The following is a 16,466-nucleotide window of genomic DNA, read 5'->3' on the forward strand; positions in this document are numbered from 1 at the left end:
AGGGAATATAAGCAGGGCCAGGGATCAAACCCAGGTCAGCCACATGCAAAACACCCATGGCACCACCTGTAAACTACCAAATATGGCAGTTGTTTGGGGGGGGGGGGGTAAAGAAATTTTTGTTTTCTTTTCACTGTGGGAAATCTCAAGCAAAAATATAAGCAGATAGAATAGTGTTAGTAACCCTCTTTTCTGCTATGAAAGTTGATAGGTGATCTTTCTCATTCTAATATTCATATCCTTCACCCTCTCCTGCTGAGTGTACAATACCTGTGGCTTGCTCCCAACCCATGGACTATAAAAATTTTGATGTCACTTCGGGTGCCTACATCACAGTCATCTGTAAGATTCCTTCTTGCCAATAGATTCTCTCCATGTGGTTTGTTAACTTAACCATCCATGTTGGAAAAATTTATATGACTGGTAGACTTTGAGACCTGGAAATACTCCCCAGGTAACAGCCAGAGAAAGGGGTCCTCAGTGCTTCCAGAAAAATACAACACATAATTTATTATACGGAGACCCCATTTGACCACCAGTGTACCCTTTTTTTCTGGGCTTCATTTTCTTTGAAAATAAATTGAACTAGAAAGTAGAAGTTACTAGAAGGAGTATTTTAGGCTACTAGAGTGAGTCTCACAAGCAGTGTTTAGGAGGCCCAGGAACCTCACCAGCGATTCTTGGCCAGTCATGCTGGCAGTTCAATGCAAGAGCCAAAGGAGCCAGCACTGTTCAGGCCCTGTGGTGCTAGTGCTAGGAGCCTCCAAGGTTGCACTCAGTGATACTAGGGACCATGTGATGCCAGGAATAGGACCTAGGTCAGGAACATTCTAGGCAAACTAGAATGTTCTAGAATGTTTCCTTCTGACTATATCCAAATTTCTCAAGGTAATTTTTCTTCCTCTGCCCCTTTGGTTTTGGTGTCACACCAGTCAATGCTCAGGGATTATTCCTGGCTCTGCACTCATAAATCACCCCTAGAAGGCTTGTTTGACCATATTAGATGCTGGAAGTTGAACCTGATCAGCCATGTGCAAGGTAAAAATACTCTACCCACTCAGGTCTCTCAAAGTAATTTTTCAGCTAAGATCTCAGTTATACAAAGACAGTTTCAAGTAATTTTCCAATTTTTCTCTCTGCTTCCATCAACTTCCTGAAGCAAACAGAGAGCATCTATAATGTTTGCCTGTTTTAGAGGACCCCCTCAATTTTTTAACAGAAAGCAGATCTCAGACAGAATCTGCAGCAAAAGAGAAAATGAATTCAAGGTGTTTGTCATGCATCCATTTATTTTGCCAGCTTCTATTAGTGGCAAATAGACTTATATTTTCCAAATAATGTGATATTTCCTCTGTCATGAATCATTTCAACATATTATCACATCAATAATATTCTGGTTTTATATATATGAAAGGAATATATGGAGATAACAAGCTGAGTGAATTTTCCCAATTCTGTTTCTTAGGCAACTGCCTGACCACCACTAGACACACTCAACTTTTAAGTCCTCATCAAACTAATGCCAGGACCAGAAAAATAACTCAGAACATTTCACATTTGGCAAATAATAGCTACATGCCAATGCTTTTGGCTGCAGTCCTTCTAAGCCCCAATGCTTTTTTTGGCATTTCACTCAATCTCTTAAGCCTCTTCTTCAAAGCCTTTTCAGAGCTTCTGCTTCTCAGTAGCTTGGTCCCACAGTGATCAGCATAAAGAGGTTTGTCTTAAGAAGCTAAATATAGCCTTTGACCTTTAAAATGTTTCTCCCCTAAATAAATATGTTTAGAACACCATGGATATCATCAAAATGTATGTTACCTTCTTTAGCATTTATATGGCCACCTCTAGTCAAAGTACAGAGTTTTGATGCCACAAAACCTAGGGTGATTCTTCTCCTTTGAAGCAATACATTCAGAGAAATTATTTTTTATTTGGACTTCAAGTTTTTTTAATAATATCTTTGTTTAAGTACTATGATTACAAACATGTTCATAGTAGGGTTTCAGTCATAAAAAGGACACCCCCCTTCACCAGTCCAACATTCCCACCACCAATGCCCCCATCTTCCTCCTCCCCCTTCCCCTGCCTATATTCGAGACAGGCATTCTACTTCTCTCACTTAGTAACACTGTCATGATCATTGTTAGTGTAGTTATTTTTCTAACTGCACTCACCACTCTTTGTGGTCCATCCTTCCATCCCTCATCTCTATTGTCTCTCGGTGTTATTACAATAATTTCTTCTATTTTTTCTTAAAACACATAGATGGATGAGACTGTTCTATGTCTATCTCTCTCCCTCTGACTTATTTCACTCAGCAGAATAGTTTCCATGAGTTTGGTCTTAAACAATCCATGTACTTACTTCAACAGCATATATTCAAAATTCAAGAATCCTTTAGAGAACTCTTCTTGTACCTTGCAAGAAAGACAGAAGACAGGAGAGAGGAAGAGAGAGGAAGTCGGTATATCCACATAGTGGTATCATCAAACAGGAAGGGAAAAAAAGCGAAGTGAAAGTGCATACATCACCATTTGGCTGTACAGGAGTCTCAAAAAACCTTTATATTTTGTTTAAACTCAGAAAAATAAACTAAGACATAAACTATTTCCTCCTTGCAGACAAAGAAACTACTTAAGACTATTATTAAAACAGATATTTTGATAACTGACCATTTGATAGCTCCCTCCTTGCATTATTCAAAATTAATGAGATGACTCTAAATAGATTTTTAAGATGTTTTTTACTTAAAATAATTAAAAATAATGGCACACTCAAAGTGTGACTTCTTTATTAAAGCCACGAAAAGCAAACTTGACAGACATATGATAGGGTTTCATGGAACAACATGGGAAATTCATGCGGCTTGTCCATAATTTTTGTAACCCAAGATTTTGTAGCCTGGAGGTCCTTCAGTCATTCAGTCTTCTCATGCTATCACTTTGTAACTTTTTTTTTTCTTTTTGGTTTTGGGCCAAATCACTCCTGGCTTGGGGGACCAAATGAGATGCCAGGGATTGAACCCAGGTTTGTCCTGGGTCAGCCACATGCAAGGCAAATGCTCTTCTTCTGTGCTATCGCTCTGGCCCCTACTTTGTCACTTTTAAAGTTTCCTTGAGTTCCCTTGTTTATCTGGTCTTTGACTTCTTCTTGTTCCAACTTCACATTGTGATTCTTCTCTCTGCACAGGATGATTCTAGCATGACTCCCATCCCCTTTTCTTTACATTCTAAAGTCCCAAGCACCACCAAGGTTGCAACAGGTGCCAATTTGATTTTTAGTACAAGAGAAAAGTGAGGCTCATTAAAAGCTTGCCAAACCATTGGAACTGGACATTGCTTCATTGTCCAAAGGAATCACTTCCTGTCTGACATCCCTCTTTGTACTCTTGTCACCTGAGATTTCCCCAATCTCTCTTCTTAACTCTTTCCTCTTTGTTGTTCATGTTTGTCTCCCCTTTCTGCCAAGAAGTGGGAAGTAGGAAGCCAAACTCTTTTGTTCTGGGGATATTGAAGGTAGTCTGAGAATGTGATTCAATAGTTGAGCACACTTCTTGGATATGCAAGATCTGGGTTTGTGCCTGGCACTGCATGACACTGCCCTTAAGTCCCCGAACCAGAGAAAACCTCCACAACAATAAAATACATATATTTCCTCTTCTTTTTTTTTTTTTTTTTTTTTTTTTTTGGTGTTTGGGTCACACCCGGCGGTGCTCAGGGGTTACTCCTGGCTGTCTGCTCAGAAATAGCTCCTGGCAGGCACGGGGGACCATATGGGACACCAGGATTCGAACCAACCACCTTTGGTCCTGGATTGGCTGCTTGCAAGGCAAATGCCGCTGTGCTATCTCTCCGGGCCCATATTTCCTCTTCTTAATGCTGAATATTTTAACTCTCTAAATGAGTTTGGTCCTGTTCCCTTGGTCCTCATCATTCTTACCCAAGGAAGCAATTTTCTTCACCAGAGTTATTTAGCTAAACAAATTACTGATGCCCTTCATCTATATCCCTTGTCTTGTACCTTATGCCCCAAAGTCTATGTTGCACCAATTCTCATTCCTAGACATTAGAACATTCCCCAGATCTGCCCACTTCACACTCAAGGCCTTGTACTGGACAAAGTCAGCCATCTTTCCACCTCCAAATTAACATCTGTCCACTCTACTGAATGGAAGAAATATTTATACACAATACAGTAGATAAAGGATAAAGCACTCACAAAGTGCGCTACAAAAAATATATAATGACCCCATCCACAATGGGGTGAGGAGCTGAACAGATACCTTCTCAAAGAAAACATACAGGTGGAAAACAGGCATATGAAAGTTTTCATCACTCTTGATTAGGGAAATTCAAATAAAACAACATTGAGATATCTTCTCACTCCAATGGGAATCGCACATATTAAAAAAAAAGTCTGAAAATAGCAGTGTTTGTGGGATTGTGGTAAGAAAGGAAACCTTATCCATGATTAGTGAGAATGTCTTCTGGTTCAGCCACTCTGGAAAAATAATATGAAAAGCTCTCATGAAAACAGAAATAAACCTAGAAAAAAAACCTAAAAAAGAACAAACCAAAATCAGCCCAACAAACAATAAAGATGACACACAAGTCTGGGCTGGAGCAATAGTACAGCGGATAGGGTGTTTACCTTGCATGAAATCAATCTAAGTTTGATCCCCAGAACCCCGTGTTCCCACAATTCCTTCCAGGAATGACCTTTGAGCACAGATCCAGAAATCTGCTCTAACCACTGCTGGGTGTAATAAAAAAGAAATGAAAAATAGAAAAGTACACCCATATGATCCAGCAATACCTTTTCTTGGTATCTAGCTCCAAAAAATACAAAAACATCAATGCAAAAGGATATATACACAACTATGTTCATCATCACACTAATACAATAGTCAAGATATGAAAACAATTCAAATGCCCAAATATAGATGAATGGATCAAGAAGTTTTATATACACAATAAAATATGTGTATATACACAATATATACACAATGAAATATAGCACAATGTGCTGTGACACGGATGGAACTAGCGGATATCATGCTGAGTGAACTCATTCAAAAAGAAATAGAAAGATACATAATGATTTCTAATATGTGGGACTTAAAGATACACAGTAAGGTAGCAACAAAGGGCCAAAAGCAGCACAATGGAAAAGCTTATCCAACTATTGAGTTAGGGTGGGTGGAAGGAGTTAAAAGAAAGAGGAATTAGGCTCCTTTAGGAAGGCAGGTGGCCACATTGATGACAGGTGTGGTATTAAATTATGTGCAAGGGAAACCAACTTTAACATGATTGTAAAGCACATAACCTCAATCAATAAAATAATGGGATTTTTTTCCTTGTTTTTTGGCTTTGGGTTTTTGCAGACACATATGGCAGCACTAGGGGTTACTCCTGGCTCTGTACTCAGAAATCACACCTGACAGGCTCAGGGGACCATATGGGATGCTGGGTGTGGGGGTCCAAACCTGGGTCAGCCATGTGCAAGGCACACACCCTATCTGTTGTGCTCTCACTCTGGACCAAAAATAACTGTTGTATTTTTTTTTAAATTAACATCTGGGACTGGAGTACTAGTATAGCAGACAAGTTACTTGCCTTGCAGGACGCTGATCCCTGGCATCCCATATGGTCTCCCAAGCATTGGCAGAAGTGATTCCTGTATGGAGGAGTAACCCTTAAGCACCACTGGATATGACCCAAAAACAAACAAACCAAAAAAATTAACATCTGTATTCTTTCCTCCCCCCTCTCCAGACCGCCCAGGGCTCGCCTGTGTTGAGAGAATAGAAAAATACCAAGATAGTTTCCTGCTGGCTTTTGAACACTATATTAATTATCGGAAACACCATGTAACACACTTTTGGCCAAAGCTCCTGATGAAGGTGACAGACCTGCGGATGATTGGAGCCTGCCATGCCAGCCGCTTCCTACACATGAAGGTGGAGTGCCCAACAGAACTCTTCCCTCCTTTGTTCCTGGAAGTATTCGAGGATTAGACACACCCAACTGATTCTCACAGTTCCTACCACATTGTTGGGCGCCATTTCATTCCATTGCCTCACTCTTCTCTGTTCTTTTGTTTCTTTGTGTTGTGAGGGGTTGTTTGATTGGGGTTGGGAGATGAGGGGACATCATGATGAAGTCATCCTGGGCACAGACAGAGGTGAAATTGCCCCTTGAATGCAAGTACTTTTAACTGTTGCATTTGTTCGTTCTCCAGTCCTTTTGATGTGAATGCTTTGAAAGTTGTTGAGGTGGAGTGGGGACAATCATTTATTCACCAGCACCAAGTCATCACCAGCTCCCATCTGTCCCTGGTCAGAGACTCAAGTACGCATAATGGAAAGGCAGAAGATGGAAGAAGCCTTAAAACTGAGATGATATAGTCCTCTTGATCCATTCCTGATGTTTCACAGGGTGAGAGGTGGCTTTTAGCATTTTAGAAAAAGGTCTGAACACATTTTTACCTAAAAAATATGCTGTATTCAGCACATTATATTCTCTCATACATAGCATGGAATGTACAGAAATATTTTTCCCAGAAACTAAGATGTCTCTTCACTGTCATTTTTGTAATCCTCTGATTTAATTCGAGTTACCCAATAGTATGACTCAAAGACATGCAGGTTTTTGACTGACTTAAAGCCAAACAGGAGAAAGATTTTTCTTCAGTGAGCCCCCAAGAAATTAGAACTCTTCAACAATGTCAATGACTCAACAGTTTCCCACAGTTCACATAGTATTACTCCATAGTAGGAAGTCTTCTTCCAACTTAAGCTCAGAGAAAAGTTTCACAGAAATCAAACCTATTTACAGAGGGTTGTCACTTTTTAATGACATCTGCTCCATCACCTCCCAAGTTTCCTGAAGTTATTTATTCTGATTGCATCTCTGTTGAGCTGACAGATTTCCCCATGGATTAAATCTTCTAATCATGGAGAGAACAAGCTTTAATTTGAGTCTTATTCTGGAGGTAAGACTAGTGCCATTACATTTCTAGTTGAAGGAAGTCCCATTTTTCAAGGGCCCTTTTCATATACTGGCTTAAAGATGCTCCCTTCTTAGATTCTAAAGCTCACAAAGATTGCCTCTTTTCCCTTTTCCTCTATGTCTAAGGCTCAGCTCGCACTAAACAAAGACTGATCTGGCTGCTGACCCATTCTAGCATCCCCCAGGCAGATATTCCAGAGAATATACCAGCAGACAGTATACACAAATCCTCACTCACCTACCTTCCTTACCTGACCGAGCTTTCCCAGTGGCAAACTCTAGAACAGCTTGTGCACAGAAAACCAATGGTGAGACCTCATTGCTTCAATGCCAGGAAATTGGCAAAGAATGTACCCATGCAACTGAATGTATCTTGTTCCTCACTGGCATAGTAGTCATAAATTATTCCTTTGCCTGCCTTGTACTGCCTTACCCTGGAAATATTGGGGAAAATAAGCCATATTGGTAGGATTTACCTAAAATACAAAGGAATGAAATACACCATTAAGACCAAGTGAACTAATATTTTTTAGTTTGATAGAATATGTACTCAGTACACCTGAGTTTAAATACGTATTCTGTCAAATGATAGATTTTTGACTTTGAATCTAGGTTTTCTCACCTAGTGAGTAAGTCATGAAACTCTAAAACCCTCCTAACTTTTAATATTGTATGACTTTTAGGAGAAATAATACTATTCTTTTGATTTTTTTCATATTCTAATTTTTTAGACAAATGATGTCCTAATTCACAGTAAATGAAAGTATATCTGGTATTGCATCATAATAACAATTTGACTTACTGCTAGTCAATTATTTTAAGGAAGGCAGGATGACCATGGAAAAAGAAGAGGAACAGCATTTAAAAACCCCAAATGTAACTGGAAATAACCCAGGTGGAAATTTCTATGCTTAATATTGCTAAAGTCATTGAACTGGCTTCTGGGGAAAAGAAATCAAGATCATAACTATATAGAATATTCTAACCAGAGAAAGGAAGTAGATGAAGAGATGAAAATGATAGACATGAAGTTCCTGAATACATAGTTTACTTTTTCTTTCCTAGTTTTGTTTTCCCTAGCAGCCTTTAGACACTTTCCTTAAATCCTTGCTTTGCCAAGATATTAACCTCTGCTCCCTCTGTTGATCTCCTTAGAAAACTGCTCTGAGACATAAAAAACTTAATCCAAGAGTAGCTCTGCTATGTGAGGCTAGTTTTCCTCAGGAGGGAATGCAAGGATGACAAGTCCAGCCAGGTACTAGAAGGGTACATGGACTCTTGGGGGCATCAAACCTTCCCCAGAAAAGATTCCCTTGATGTGTTTGTCAGAAATCCTGATATTTCAGGCACATGTTAACTTCAGAGCCTACCTAAAGCAAAATAAAATGGCTTTGGGGACTAGCCATAGTAGGGCATTGGCCACACAGTACAGTATATCTACACCCAGCCAGCCAGTCCCAAGCAAACAGCGTTGAACCAAGACTTCTCAAATGATTGCCTTAAACAGGAAAACTCATGATGTAAGAAAAAAAAAAAAAAAAAAACTTACTGCAGGCTGGCTACTTTGTAAGGAGGAAAACAAGCCTTAAGTACTTCAGGTTAAAGGAAAGACTCTAAGGGCTCAAAAGATTGTGAACCCAGTGGTAAAAGTGAATGAACTTGTTCCTCTGTAAGTGATCGGTGTAATTTGTGCATCTCAAAACTCCAGCTCATAAAACTCACTTAGCAGGGATTTGCTCTGAAATTTTTTAGTGTTTCTTATATTGTCCAGACTTACAAATCAAGTGTGGATCTGATTGAAAACCCCCCACTATGGGGCAACATCCCAGTCTAAAGGAAAGCATTGTCATTGTAAACTGGGATTCCTATTTATATATCACTTCACTTTTAGGGATGAGTGATGTGAGTATGTGTGTCTCTGTGAATTTGTGAGTGACCTTCAAGTGTACTTTGCTCTTCAAGTCAAACGTGCAGTATTTCCAGAAAAGTTTTTAAAAATCAAACAAAAAAAAAAAGATGTTTTCTTCTTTATGAATCTGCTCAAAACACCATGTGCCGCCTTCTGAGCTTTTTCTAGTCCAATGAATCTCAACCCCAATGATGCGCTTGTGTTGAGGCCTCAATCTGGAGAAGCCTCTTGCCTTCCTCGAGGGACACATCATCTGTTGCAGCGCAGTCATCAATGTGGCCCACCAGGCCCAGCTCTGTTCTAGCAAGGGAATTCTCAGCCCTCAACAGTTGGGGAGCTGATGCTTCTCCTCAACACTAAGCCCCCTAGACTCAACCTCCCCAGGAGTGCCCTCGGAGCATGTCATTGTCAGTGATACATTTTGATTCTATGGAGCTCTAACCTATTCATGTTCTATTGACCTTTCGCTGCATGAGTCATAAATTATCAACCAAACTTACGGTTTTTTGAAATGTAGCCAGCATTTATAAGGCTGATCCTTTTTCATCAATTGAATAACCCCAGCCACCATTCCTCTTCAAGAGAGAAGGGAATGGTTCCTGTCATTTGAATCTCTGCCCTGTCATGGCATCAGGTTCTCGAATAAGCTTGTAATTTTTCCTGTTGTTTTAATAATATGGAAATACTAGCCTAGTGTTTCTTTTGGTAGTGATAGACTATAATCCATATTTAAATTTTATAGAGAAGAAATTTTATTGTACTGTGATGTAGATATTTATTATCCAGGTAAGGATTTGCCCGGTGTGTATTTTTTACACTTGAACATTTTACTTTAAATCTTTAAAGAATAATAATAATATTAAAATAAAACATTTAAAACACACACAAATAACAGAGGGGAAAAAGGTTTGGCCTTATCACAGAATTTTTACTGTGCTGTATAAATGTTTGCAAATGCAAAACGTGTGCATTCCTAGTGTTTTCCACATTAATTAATGCCGCCTTCAGAGTAATATCATGCAGGTAAAATTCTGTTTGTGACTTTCTGTTGCACAGTTAAAGCTGACCCACCTTATGCACAAGACAATCAAATAAAATTCTGTCCTCAGGATGTGGAAAATATTCATGTAAATTATGGAGCACAATGGAAGAAAAAGAAGACACTTTATTTAATTATGCATGTATTGTTTATATAGAAGCTGTCAGGGCATGAATGGGCTGATGTGATACCACTTCTTTCTTTTGGGTTCTCCCTAATTAACTTGGCATTTCTCATTTGATTCTAGAACCAAATTAGTTCTCCAGGCTTTCTTTAGAGAAAACATCCCACTCCCCTACACACAATGTTTTCATGCCCTGAGAATCGAAAGAATACTAGAGAATAGGAAACAATTTACAGTCTTAGGAAGATTTGTGTTTTGCAAACAGTGTTAAGTGATATTGCTAGATTGGTAATATTTTTTTTTCGCCTAAACCTGTTGAAATCTGTGATCAAAATGTTTTGAACTATACAAAAAGAAAATTTGTATATTTGGGAAAATGGATTTTTACATAGCTTTTGTATGCAGATATTAAATTGTAATTATGAATATAGTGGGCATAGATAAACTCATAAGCTTCAACTCTAAGAAAGAAAAAAAGATAAGCTTATAACGAATATACGTTCCTGTCTCTTTCTTTAAATATTATACTCTTCGAGGGTCGGGCGGTGGCGCTGGAGGTAAGGTGCCTGCCTTGCCTGCGCTAGCCTAGGACGGACCGCGGTTCGATCCCCCGGCGTCCCATATGGTCCCCCAAGAAGCCAGGAGCAACTTCTGAGCGCATAGCCAGGAATAACCCCTGAGCGTCACAGGGTGTGGCCCAAAAAAAAAATATATATTATACTCTTCGAAATTGGCACAAGGTTGCCTACTCTTCTCACTTTTGCTACTCCTGAAAGGACGGTCATTTGTTTCATAAACACTATAAAAGCAAACTCACTTATAAAGGTAGCAGAGGAGAGGCTAATGGAAGATTACCTCTTTGAAAGAAGTCATGAAATTAAAAGAAAAAGTCAAGAACTATATTTGAGGCCAGAGCAATATCACAGTGGTAAGGTGTTTGCCTTGCACGCAGCCAACACAGGACAGACCCTGGTTCGATTCTTAGCATCCCATATGGTCCCCCGAGCCTGCCAGGGGCAATCTCTGAGTGCAGAGCCAGGAGTAACCCCTGAGCATTGCCAGATGTGACACAAAAACCAAACAAACAACAAAAAAAGAACTATATTTGTCCTTTTCAGAAACTTGTAGAATATTATTAATAGAATTATACTAACATCTGATACCAACCTTTATTTTGATGCTCAACATTAATACTGTTTGAACAACAAGGAACAAAAAACTAAGTCAAACTCAAAGTTAGTTAAGTTGAAAGGTAAGTTAAAGATTCAAGAGATAATACAGTTGGTAAGATGCCTGCCTTGCACATGTGGGATCCATGTGCAAGATCTGATCCCCTAAATGATTCTTGAACTCAGAACCAAAAGTGAGCCCTGAACACAGAAGGAAATGACTAAAAAAAGTAAGAAGAAAGAAAAATCTAAGCTAACCAACCATAAGGGATTAACATGAGGGGATTTACTGATGGTGCTATTTGCAAAATTCAGAAAGATTGTAACTATAAAGGTCCAGCTCTATGACTACTGGAAAGTCAGTCAATCAAGAGACATGGTGATGGGTTGATAAAGATTTTTATTGACAGCAAGCCAAAAGGTTGGCAAACATTAGGCTCAAGTCCTCAAAATAGATGTCTTGCCTGCAAGAAGAATATTTTTTAACTTATGATGCTGTTGAAGGGCTTTCACTGTATCTACTGTTATTTTAGATGACCCATTTTCTTCATTAAGTTTCAGTGGACATAGCCAAAGTGGAAATATCCAAAACTCCAGGAAAACCAAATCATTTCACAATAGAACTTTACCAATTAAACAGGTAGGAAATTAATATGAATAAGAATTATTTCTTTGTTTCTTTTGACAATAAATGGGTCATTTTAAAAAATAAAATAAAGAACCAAACGTAAAAGTTATTGGTGGATGAGTTTTAGGCATATATTTCAAAGTCAACCCCACCACCAGTATTAACTCCCATCTCCAGTGTTTTCATACTCACTGCCACTTTGGAAGACAAAGATTTTTTTTTTTTTTTTTGGTTTTTGGGCCACACCCGGTAACGCTCAGGGGTTACTCCTGGCTATGTGCTCAGAAGTTGCTCCTGGCTTGGGGGACCATATGGGACACCGGGGGATCGAACCGCGGTCCGTCCAAGGTTAGCGCAGGCAAGGCAGGCACCTTACCTTTAGCGCCACCGCCCGGCCCGGAAGACAAAGATTTTAATTGCAGTTTAGGTCTCATGTTTTTAGTGTTGAGTGTATGCTTTAAATTTATAGCTATATTTATATTCCCATGTCACCAATATAACTGAAGCCTGGATCTCTATTTCTTCATTACTTCCCTTTCTCATCTTCTTCTTCCCTGCCTTTATTTATTTTCTTCTCTGTCCTCTTCCTTAAGCCCTGGGGTCAAGAGTGAGCTAGGCTTTCCCTTCTTACTACATTACATTTCCTTATTCTATTCTTCTGTATATCACAGATAGTGAAATCATCCTGTCTTTGTCTTTCTTCTTCTTCTTCACTCAGTATATCTTCCAGTTCCAACCATGTTACAGCAAATAACATGATTGTATTGCTCCTTGCAGCTTCATAGTATTCCATTTTCATAATACATCTGTCATTTGACACCTACATTGACTCCATATCTTGGCTATTGTAGTCTTCTTCTGCTAGTGAGAATGTTGTCTGGTTCAACCCCAATGGAAAAATGACATAGAAAGTCCTCAGTAAACTTAGAATTGAGCTTCCATATAACCCAGAAATTCCATTTTGGGTATCTACTTTAAATTTGAGGATCTAAACTTAGTCTAGAATTTAGGCATCTTAACTTAAAATTGAGTTGATATATGCCCAGAAATTCCACTTTTGGGTATTTATATATATGTATATATACATATATATATACAAAAATGATTGTAGTTGGGTTTCAATCATATAAAAAACACTCACCTTGATGTCATCACCCACATCTGAGTGGAAAGTTTCCTGGCATGATAAAAAGACCTAGGGGTGTTGTAAATGAGTGAGTATGAAAGAAGAAGAAGAAGAAGAAGAAGAAGAAGAAGAAGAAGAAGAAGAAGAAGAAGAAGAAGAAGAAGAAGAAGAAGAAGAAGAAGAAGAAGAAGAAGAAGAAACACAACCCTTTTAAGAAATTGCTGGTCTGTTTATTTTTTGTTTGCTTTTGTTTTGTTTGTTTTGCTTTTTGTCATAGCTGAGGTTTTGTTTTTTGGTTTATTCATTTCTTATTCTTTTTGTACTTTTGTTGTTACTCCCTTATTGTTTTTTGTTTTTGTTTTGTTTTGTTACCTTTTTCTTCTTTTTCCCTTCCTTCTTCTAAATAGATATATATAACACCTAGATGGACTCCTCCTAGTTTTTCTCTTTTTGGTTTGCCTTTCCGCCCCACCCCACCCCCATGGTACCAAGACCAGAGAGTCATATGTTCATTTGTTGGAAATAAAAAATTATCAGACTTGAATACCAAATCCAAAATCAATGACAACAGAATCAAAACCCAATCTACAACAAGCTGTACAAGTGGGGTAAAGTTCCACCTGCATTATGGTGGGTAAAGGAGGGAGATGTGGGATGCATGCTGGAAACAGGGATGGAGGGAGGACAACACTGGTGGTGGGAATGCCCCTCCTTTATTGTCACTATGTGCCTTAAATATTACTGTGAAAGATTTGTAATTCACTTTACCACAATAAAAATATAAAAAAGTAAAATTAAAAATAAATTAAAAAGACACCCACCTTCACCAGTGCAACATGCCCATCACCAATGCCCCAAATCTCCCTCCTCCACACACACTCCCCCCCACCTGTATTTGAGACAGGCTTTCTACTTCCCACATTTATTCACATTGTTATGATAGTTATCAGTGGGTTTTTTCTGTTTTCTTGCTTGCTTGCTTGCTTGCTTGCTTGCTTGCTTGCTTGCTTGCTTGCTTGCTTGCTTGCTTGCTTTTGGGGCCACACCTCATGATGCTCAGAGACTACTCCTGGCTATGCACTCAGAAATCGCTCCTTGCTTGGGGGACCATATGGGACACTGGGGGATCAAACCGCGGTTAGTCCTAGGTTAGTGCGTGCAAGACAAATGCCCTACCACTTGCACCACTGCTCCAGCCCCAACTTTTGGGTATTTTATCATTTAAAAGTATTTATGAACATATTCACTGCTATACTTAGTACTATAACAAAGATATGGATTCAACGTAGGTGTACAGCAACAGAGAATGCAAGAAGTAATTTTTATAGGTAAAAGAAAAACAAGGGAACACATTTTTTAAACAGGGAGATAGGTTGCAAGTTAGTGGAAGCTATAGTAATCAATAAACACCTTTGTGATCTAGTTCCTTATATTACAACTACATTACACTACATTACATTACATTACAATACATTACATTACATTACATATTCCCTTCATCTAAACTAAGAGGGGGTTCAAACTGTCCTTAGTGTAAGGTTTTTGTAGTAAAAGAAAAATACAGACACTGTCCCTGCCCAGAAAGCTCGTTAATTTTTGTTTGTTTGTTTGTTTTTGGGTCACACCCAGCAGAGCTCAGGGGTTACTCCTGGCTCTACGCTCAGAAATCGCTCCTGGAAGTTTCGGGGGACCATATGGGATGCCAGGATTAGAACCAACATCCTTCTGCATGCAAGACAAACACCTTACCTCCATGCTACCTCTCTGGCCCAGCTTGTTGATTTTTTTTATCTTGAATTCAGCTCTCAATTTCACTAATTTCAGAAATATTCACCAGTTTCAATATATTCACCTCAAGCATGCCTAGAACTGAATGCTCAGTACTATTAGCAGGCATAGCTTTTATCTTTTTTTGTAGATTTAACTCTCAGATGTTCCCTTTTTGCCAACTTCACTCTTTTCATCTTGTGGTGGGACCCAATCTAGGATTTGCCTTAAATCTTTAAGTCCAAGCCAGTGGGAAGAATTTGTTTTACTCACAGGTACAGTAAAAATTCTGAGTATAATTATAAGGGGCCCAAAATGAACCAGGTGCCCATTCCTAAGCCAATCACTGTGATGAGGAGGAAGAGATGAATATTCATTTAACCCTCAAAAATCCTGCATCTGAGTTGGAGGAAAAGAGATGATGAACTCTACTAATATCAAAAGATATTTCAAAGAGTTGATAACTCAAATATTGAAGTTCATTTCTTGCATGCTCAGTGCCCAGAGTTTGATTCCTGGAACTGCATGACCTCCTACACATAACGAATATAGGCCCTATGGCTCCCAAGCATTGCCAAACAGCATCTCAAGACCCAAGCATTATGTCTGTATCAGGCTGATGTTTCCAGGGCAAGGCCTCCCAGGCACTCTGAACATTGCCTGGTTTCCCACATCCTTATAATAATAATAATAATAATAATAATAATAATAATAATAATAATAATAATAATAAAAGAAGGGAAGAGGAGAGGAGCAGTGAAGAAGCAAAATCAACATATGTCCATGTATACTTACATACTCATTTTCAGCAGTGCAACACAAAGAAAACTCAATGGATTTGGCAAGACATAAGCCAAATAAGCACTTGACAAAGGAAGTATCTGATTACATCTTACCTGACTACTGAAAGAGACTAGTTCAGATATAATGAAGCACACATTTACTTTTTCCCTGGGCTAGATACATTCAGATATTCAAAATATAGTATTTTCTAAGTCCAGCCATGCCTACATAGTCAAAGGACAATGTGTAACTTGTATATTGGTCTCTTTTTTACCTTTTGTGCCTCTCAATAGGATCCCAATAAACACAGTTTTTCTGTGCTGATAAATTATTCTTTCTTTCGGCAAGTTTTAAACAAATATTCCATCGAGAAACACATTTTTTCTATTAGAAGTATATTTTTAACAACCCAAAAGTAGGTAATTTTTAATGATTTGATATAAGTTGTGGAGCTAATCACAAACCAGAAAAATTCTAATAATAAAAAAGAGTCATAAGACTTGTATAAAATGTTGTTTACAGTTGCTCACTTTGGCAGCACATATACTAAAATTGGAACGATGCAGAGAAGATTATCATGGCCACTGCACAAGGATGGCACGCAAATTCGTGAAGCGTTCCATAGTCAAAAAAAAATGTTGTTTACAGATATTCTCATGAATAAAGATGAAAATGCCAAAAAAAATATTGAGTTAAAAGGCAAAGTTAATTTGCTGCCCTGACTTAAGATGAGAACTTATACAAATTTTATATTTAAATAAAACATTCTCGGGATATTTTAGAAAAAGATTGTCATTAGGATATGGATACAAGTTCTGACACATTAAATATTCAGTACAAAACTTTCTAGAATTGCTTAAATGTAGAATGTACATCTTTGACTATGATCTGAGGATCCATGGGTTTCTCGA

The 16,466-nt window shown here is 38.5% G+C and overlaps 1 protein-coding gene and 1 non-coding gene across 2 annotated transcripts in view; both read left to right on the forward strand.

The window, feature by feature from the left end:
* THRB (thyroid hormone receptor beta) overlaps positions 1-7,534 on the forward strand; it is a 395,989-nt gene extending 388,455 nt beyond the window's left edge. The window contains exon 10 of the mRNA XM_049766061.1: positions 5,775-7,534. Within this exon, the coding sequence (XP_049622018.1) occupies positions 5,775-6,016 (242 nt within the window). The 3' untranslated portion in view covers positions 6,017-7,534. The remainder of the gene's footprint in view (positions 1-5,774) is intronic.
* An 8,543-nt stretch (positions 7,535-16,077) lies between these two features.
* LOC125998375 (U6 spliceosomal RNA) lies at positions 16,078-16,184 on the forward strand. The gene has a single exon (XR_007491960.1). It is a non-coding gene; the product is annotated as a U6 spliceosomal RNA (small nuclear RNA).
* Positions 16,185-16,466: the final 282 nt, after the last annotated feature.

Source organism: Suncus etruscus, chromosome 20, assembly GCF_024139225.1.
Source record: "Suncus etruscus isolate mSunEtr1 chromosome 20, mSunEtr1.pri.cur, whole genome shotgun sequence".
In the NCBI taxonomy this organism is placed as follows: Eukaryota; Metazoa; Chordata; class Mammalia; order Eulipotyphla; family Soricidae; genus Suncus; species Suncus etruscus.